The 7,962-nt window shown below is 38.1% G+C and overlaps 1 protein-coding gene across 5 annotated transcripts in view; it reads right to left on the bottom strand.

The window, feature by feature from the left end:
- Positions 1-7,962, bottom strand: part of ATP8B4 (ATPase phospholipid transporting 8B4 (putative)) — a 192,893-nt gene that overhangs the window by 10,877 nt on the left and 174,054 nt on the right. For all 5 annotated transcript variants that reach the window (XM_039889078.1, XM_039889077.1, XM_039889079.1 and 2 more), the window contains 2 exons: positions 7,189-7,272; positions 4,199-4,444 (listed from right to left, as the gene is read on the bottom strand). In XM_039889078.1, coding sequence (XP_039745012.1) covers positions 4,199-4,444; positions 7,189-7,272 — 330 coding nt within the window. The remainder of the gene's footprint in view (positions 1-4,198; positions 4,445-7,188; positions 7,273-7,962) is intronic.

The following is a 7,962-nucleotide window of genomic DNA, read 5'->3' as shown; positions in this document are numbered from 1 at the left end:
AAGGAAGGAAGGGAAGGAAGGAAGGAAGGAAGGAAGGAAGGAAGGAAGGAAGGAAGAAAGGATGTTTTAGCATAAAAAATATAAAAGCTACAGAGAACAAATAATAATTGAGAACCATTAGATGGCAAATAATATAGCCTCAAATTATATAGGGTAAAATCTCCAAGAAACATAGGAGAGCTTAATAAGAATCATATTCACAGTGGAAAACATTAATACACTTCTCTCAGCATTTGACAAGCCTTGTGATAGATGTGATGATTCTTTGACTTCTGCGGCTGACCTATCATCCAGTGTGATCAAAGCCAAGTTGTAAGAGGTGGTAAGGTAGTGTTTTCACTACAACCATGCAGCCCCACGTAGTTGGGTGCTGCTTCTAGTGGCTATTCCTTGCTGTGGCTCTCCGTGTTTCATTAGCTCTTCTGAAGATTTTTAAGTTACTAGTAGCTTTTCACAAAGTTTTTAAAATTTAAACTAAAGAAGTCTCTGTTGTCTGTAACCAAAGATATTTTGGAAATTAATATGACAATATTTATGAAATCTAAAAGTATGTACTCTCTGACACAGCAATGAAAAAAATACCATTTTTCTCCATCAGATTGGAAAAAGTTAGGAGTTCTGACTTCAGAAATTTTATTTCTAGGAACTTATCTGACAGTACATAAAATACATGTACAAGTAGATGTGTGGCAGCATTGCTTCAATAACAAGAAGACAAAAAAAAGAAAGTAAAAAGAAACATCCTGAACATCTATCAATATAGGATAGATGAATAAGTGATTATATATCCATATTATGGAAGTCTGTAAAGCTCTTAAAAAGACTAAGATAATCTGAATGTGTTGATCTGGAAAGCTGTCAAGAATATCTCATTAGATGAGAAAAGCATATTACAGAATAATATGCATAGCTATGATCCCTTTCTCTTGAATACATGTGTATGTGTCTCAAAGCGAAGAAAAAATTATGGAAGGATTAAGCTATGGTAATCATAATAGTAGTTAACCAGGTAGTATAGGAAAGGAAAGGAAGATGGTTTATTTTATTTTAAACATTTCTATATTGTTTAAAATGTTAAAAGGAGCATTTTATAATTCAAATAACTGAAGAAAAAAAAACACCCTGATATTAATAAAAATTGAGACTGCTGAAGTTTGGCCTATAGCATCAGCAGGACACATACATAAGATTTATTACTGCATTTATAGACCATGAAATAGTCTCTATGGAAATGTCATGGGGATTGTTATCACAATGACAAGTCAAGCTTAGACAGCGAGGAAAGGATATTGATGCCACTGTCAAAGTGAACTTATTCACAAAACCCCTGAAACCTATTTTTCTATATATTAAGGACAGCAGTTTCTGATTAAAGCCAAAATTGCTGAGCTTTCATGGTTATAAACTAAGACACACTAAGGTTTGAGAATTCTGTGATAAAGCAGACATTTTTAGGGCTTCCTAGAAATAAAAATAAATGTTGGACTAAAATCACAGGATTTAAGAATCAATATATTCCTCAAGTTGAAATTTTGATGTTGAAAGAGGATCTGTGTGTTTATCATCTATTTACAGAGTTTCTCTCCCATTTTATTCAAGGGTGGTACTGGTGTCCTAGGTATCCCCTCATAGGAGAAAAAAGCGGACCATGGGTTCCCTGTAACTGCTGTATATTTGCAGAAGACCATAGCTTCCAGTTGTCTTTATAAAAAAGGTCCACCTGGCTTTGGATTTGGGGGTCTGAGATCAAATCTGTTTAAATCGTGGCCTGCCACTTTCCATGTGACTTGAACTGTAACAAGTCTATTTTTTCATCTATAGTAATAGTACCTATGTTTCAGAAGACTGTGAAGAGGAGTAAATGAGATAATGGAATTATCTCAGTAATAATTCATTTACATAGTAAATGTTCAATTAATGTGAGCTGCTATCATTACTCTAAAAACCAGAAGCCCAGAAAGAAGCAAGTGGGCCATGTTTGCCTCTCTTTTCCCTCTTTTCCTTTTGATAATCAAGGTAAGAAATTTTGAATAATTTATTTAAAAAAACTCAAAATTACAGAATGCAAAATTCTGTGATTTTTTTGGGAATAAACAATGTTTTTAAGATAAAATTGTTTCTATGATCTTGCATCTTATGAAAAAAGGAGAAATGTAAGTGTAACATCCAACTGTAGTAAGAACTGTGTGCTTTATGGAGGAAACAGCTCCTAAATCTAAAGTTAATATATAAATATAGCATTGGCATTGCTGTGATAGCATGTAAGAAAATAAATTAGAGATTTGCAAAATGAAAAAGAGAAAAAGATCTGCAAGAATACCAACAGATTTTTTTTAAATAAAAAGATAAAGTTAACCAAAAATTGTAGAGTTAATCATGAAAATTAGTTTCACTAAAAACATACAAAGCCTGTCATATCTACCACGAATTTTCCAGGTAAATTTTTTCCCCTCACTTATATAACAGATAATGTTAAGGACAGTTTGAAAAATAGTTTCCCTTTGCTTTTTTTTTTTTCAAATATTGGCCCTTTATCTGTTACTACCTTTCAAATAATCTCTTAGAGCATCAAGTAATAGGCCTGATCTGGAGGTGAATAAGCTGTTAGCACTAAAAAGATGTCTCTATACATCCCACAACTGCCACTGCCACTGGAAGGAGGATCCAGAAGACTGGAAATGTGCCCTCATGACAAGGAGTAGGTTACCCAATTCCCTGAGCTGGAACTATAAGAGTATACACAGTGTTTGCTCGGTGTTAAAAAACAAACGGCGACAAAACAAAACAGAAGTAGTGCCCAATGTACTGGCAAGACCTATAAGAAAAGATGTAGCAAAAATTTATTGTGAGGTGATATAGACCTCCTGGTAATAACCTCTCTTGATGAATGCCTTAGCTATGTCAGATGCTTCTAAGTCACTCCATGATCTCCTCTGCTGCAGAACTGAACTAGGCTTAGAAGGTTCACAAAGTATCAGCATGCTTTATTTAGTTGTGAAACAAACAAGGAGAACTCCTTTTTGAGTGAAGAAGTCTGGTTCTGCTTTTGGAGGCTACCTGTCTGAGTCTGAATTTTGAACTCCCAAGAAGTCAAGTGTTAGATGCTTTGGTATGGATTTAATGATACACACTTAGATGGGCCAAGGAAAGGCAGAGATGCCCTTTAAAAGTGGTATGTTTACATTTAATCCATCCATTTGAGTCATGAAGGGAAAGTCTGGGTTTAATGAAATCCTTTGTTGGATATGAGCAGCTAAGATTTATAAAAGAGATTGTTTATAGGATAGAAAAATGACTGATCAAAGGCAATTCAAACTATAAAAATTAGGCCCTTGATTGATACTTGTCCCTTAAAAAAAAAAAGCAGAAGTCACATTGCTTGCTGTACTTACCCAGAGCTACAGATTTTAATGGGTCAGAAAGCTTTTGTGAACTCTTAACTCCATATCCAGTAGTATTGTTCACCATTTGCATTAAAAAGGAAGTAGAAACACAACTCAAGATGCCTAGTGCAGGCAGATCAACAGAACATCAAATATCATTCCCGCCAGAAGAGCTTCTCTGAACTTGAGATTCAGAGGTGCCACAGATAAAACATTGAACCTCTTGAATAATTCCAAGAAATTGCCAAATAAACTTTAGATCTCACTTTAAAACCTAGAACTCACTTTAAAACCTAGAAATTATTAAGTCTTATAGAAATCATGAGAAAGTTTTTCTTTCTGTTACAAGTGGAAAAGTTTTCTTCCGCAAACACCAGAATTAAGTAGTAGTGTAATCGTATTTTTTTACATACAATGCTCAGCCCCAAGAAGTGATTCATTGTGAGGTTTCTACTAACTGGAGTTCATAGACACCTAATGCTGATTCTCCACATCTGGTAATTTTTGTTAAAGCTTCTCGTTTGCTTGCTTGCTTCTCTCTCTTTCTCTCTCTCTTTCTTTCTTTTTTAGTTTTATTGAAAAATAGTTGCTATCACTACATAAATTTAAGGCACACAGCATGATGATTTGATTTACATATATTCTGAAATGATTACCAAGATAGGTTCATAGAACATCAGTCTCAAAACATGTAGTTGAAAAGAAAACTCCAGCATTCCTTTAGGGTTTTTTCCCCCACTAAGTAAACAAAATCAGTCAACAATGAAATCATTTTAAAAGCTATTAAGTTAAGATGTTTTCACCAACAGGTTTACCTGCACACTGACCACAATGACCAAAGATGTGGCCATGGTAACTGCAAAAGACTGGTAGTCAGCAATGTGCTGCCCATCTTCTCCAGCCACGCCGTAAAAGGCCCCATAGGGGATGAAGAAAAGAGCTGAGGAGGTGTAGATCCCATGTGCCATGCAGATGAAAAATTTACGCTTGTTAAAAAGTAGATTCAGCTGTCCAGGTTTGTAGAGTTGGGGATAGTCCATGCTGTTCTGGTCACTCACATCCTGTCAACAGAGTGTTGCTTCAGTGGGGGAGGCTTGAGAAGTCAGAGAGGCCCTGATCTCCCTTTCTCTAGAAATAGCAAGTGCATGTCTAAGAGTGCCCTCACATGCACTACTTATCTTGTTTTCATTCCCATAATAACCCAGAGGATACTAAAATGAACCCTATTTCATAACGGAGGAGCTTGAGTCTCCGAGAGAGATTCATAAGAGGTTACACAGCTCTTATAGCAGAACCAGAACTTGACTTGCACCCAGATATTTGGCTTCAAATTGAAGTTTCTTTCTCATACTCTACTGTGGCGGCAGTCATGCTCCCAGAATTCTAGTACATCACAGTGCAATCAATGAGCCCACAGGGGTTAATTGCCAAAGCAGTGAGTGATAGTGACCAGGTAATGGCAGCAGAGAGCTGAAGAGTTGGAATTGGCCAATCAGAGTTCTTAACTTTGGGGTGAGAGTGAGCAGGAGGAAAAGAATAGGAAAAGGGGGGAAATTGCATGTGGGATTCCGTTTGGGAAGGGAGCTGAACCTAAAGAGTTGAGTGTTCTACCCAGTGAAGATTTCAATGGCAGTTACCAGGTGATCAGAGCAAAGAATTTTGAGAGAATGAAAAAGCAATATATTTGGACCCAAGAGGGGTCCTGGGAGAAACTAAAACAGTGCCTCTCAAACTTAATGTGCTCACAAATCACCTGGGGAACAGATTATGATTCAATAGGTCCGGGGTAGGGCCTGAGACTCTGCATTTCCAACCACCTCCAAAGTAATGCTGATGACCATACTGTAAGCACCAAAGTCAAATGCCAAAACCAAAAAGGATGGCAAGGACTGACCCCTGGGGACACGAGAGGCCTATAGATGGAGGAGAGACAGCTGAAGAGGAAGGGACACAGGCATGAACTCTAGGGTAGATCAAGTTCCCCTTCCTGCTTGGGGCGGGGGAAGAGGGGGTGGTCTGAGTCTTGCCAAATGGGTCCCATGAAGAACACTGATATATTCACTTCAGAAGTCCTGTTTTGAGATCTGTTAGGTGCTTTTTTCCCCCAGTCCAGTGACCGGTGGGGTTATGTGCACGGGCTTTGAAACCTGGCAATCCTGAGTTCAGACTCCATCTCTGCAGCTTAGCAGGTGTATGGTCTTGTACCTGTTTCTGAACCTGTCTGAGCCTCAGTTTCCTCATTTCCAGAACTGCTAACAATAGCACCTCCCTCATAGGACCACTCAGATTAAATGAGTACGTATTCAGCAGAGTTCTTGCCACACCATAAGTGATAAATAACAGATGCTGCTACAAATAAAATAATGATGGTAAAAACAATAGTAATAGCATAGCAACCTCAGTCAAGTGGCCTGGTGCTAGGCTGAGTTCTATAACTTATTGACTGTATGGCTTTAGGGCAGTGAATTGAATCTCTGAGCTTTGGCTTTCTCCTTATAAAATGAGTGATCTACAGGTGATTACTGAGGCGCTTCCGGCATAGCATTCCATGATCCCGTGATGGATCAGTTTAAGGACCAAAGATGACAAAGTAGGAAAGGAGAGAAGCGGGCACTCAAACTGGATGGCAATAGGTGCCTTATATTTTTTTCAAATTGCACAATAATCATCCTTTCTCAGAAAGTGCTTTATTTTTATTATTTTATTCCATATTCTGGGAAGATACAAAGCACCAAGAAAAGAAACACTTGTCAACATGGGCACTTGGAAATAAACATGCTTCAATCCTTTACATCTAAGGAGTCTATTATTTTGTGCAGAATTCCATAAAATATGCCATTCACAAACTGCCTTTTTTACATATGAAAAGAGAGCCTTACAACTGACTACCAAGCCACAGAATGGGGGATTGGAGTGAGCTCATAATGTGAAGATTTTGCAATCGATGGCTTTGGGCCAGAAAATGAAGCCTAACGAAGGGGTCTAACAACAGCCTGGAGAAAATCTGGTCTCCTTAAAAATACTTCAAAAAAATTTTTTTAAATAATACACTCTAATTGTGCCATGGAAAGTCCTCTGGCTAGCCTTGACTTCCCCATGGGCAGTCAGACTTTTTTCCTCTTCCAGGAAATACCTTCCAAGGCTCTGAGTGTGCCAAGGAGCCACCATTTTTTATAATTGATTCCCTCCCTTCTCTCCTCTCAAGCATGTCGAGCTAAACAAAAGATGATTGCACCCTTTCTCTCTATGGCTGAAGGACTCGTGTCTTCCTCTCCCATCGGGAGGGTGCTCTGCTGGCCTGTAATTCCTGTTCTTGGCTGTGCTGGCCAAGGAAGTCTCACTGCAGATGCTAGCTCTCTGCACTCCAACGTACTTCCATGATTTTCTATCATTTGTGGTTCTCTACACTCGCGGAGGCTAATAAGGCACTTCCCAGTGTGTAAACCACAAGGCACATATATAATATAAGTGACATATAAAAAATAGATAAGTAAAAGTCACATGAGTTTGGGAAATGCTAAGCTAAAATAAAGTTAAAAAGACAATTTCCTGCGAGATGTCTCAGAGCCTTAAGTACAATAATGTGGGGTATGAATCTCTAGGAGGAAAGTAGCCAAACTTTAATCAGAGAATACTTTGGGGGCAGTAGGGGATCTGGAAGGGTTTTTGATCCATGCAGAACCTATTAAAACAACTGCACTCCTAAGACTCTAACCATGACTTGTGTCTTCCACTTAGAAGTTAGAAGCAACTAAATGGCATCAACAGAGCAAAATAAGTTGTAAAGATAGAGAAAAACACATACCTGGTCAAAAATCCCCATGGCTAAAACAGGCAGTGATGTGTAGACAATGTTAAAAAGGGTAATGAACCACTGGTCATAGACAGTCTGAAAAGAAATAACACATCCATGAGAAATACCATCCATAGGAGTGAGAATATTCACCTGTTGGCTCTTGGATTAAATACCCCAATTCCCTGAGGTTGGCAGGTGTTCAGTTTTAGAGTCAGACTTGGGCTCTCCCCCAGGCTCTGTCTCTTATAATCTCTGCTGCCTTAGTAGAATACTAGATCTCTCTGAAGTTGCATTTCTTCATCTTAAAACGAAGTCATACTCTCCCTGCAGAGTTGCAGTGGGGATAAAAGGAGATCACATATATGGAACACCTAACACAACGCTGGACACATATGAGGCCCTAGACCCTTGTGGTGGGTTGTTATTTCATTCTTCAGGTTTTCAATGTCTTATAATGAGTCCAGGGATCTAACCTAAGTAATATGCAAACAATCCACTAAAATCTTCAAAGGCAGATGTAGAAATTAACCTGTCAGCTCTACTTTGTGTTCAAATGGAAAACTTTTTCTTGGGAATGGTTTAAAACAAGGTGTGCATGGAGCTACCTACTCAAGATATTGAGTATAAACAAGTAAGACAATAAAAATATTCCCTCATACCTATATATAGTACTTCCTTCCATGAGCCTCACTAAAAGTCAATGAGGCATATAAAACAGGTATTATATCCCCATTTTGTTAATGAGTAGATAGAGATGTAGAAACCGAATCTTTCAGAGTTACA

Source organism: Pteropus medius, unplaced genomic scaffold (assembly GCF_902729225.1).
Source record: "Pteropus medius unplaced genomic scaffold, Ma_sr-lr_union100, whole genome shotgun sequence".
Classification (NCBI taxonomy): domain Eukaryota; kingdom Metazoa; phylum Chordata; class Mammalia; order Chiroptera; family Pteropodidae; genus Pteropus; species Pteropus medius.
The sequence above is the reverse complement of the archived record's forward strand: the minus strand, read 5'-3'. Positions and strand labels throughout refer to the sequence as shown.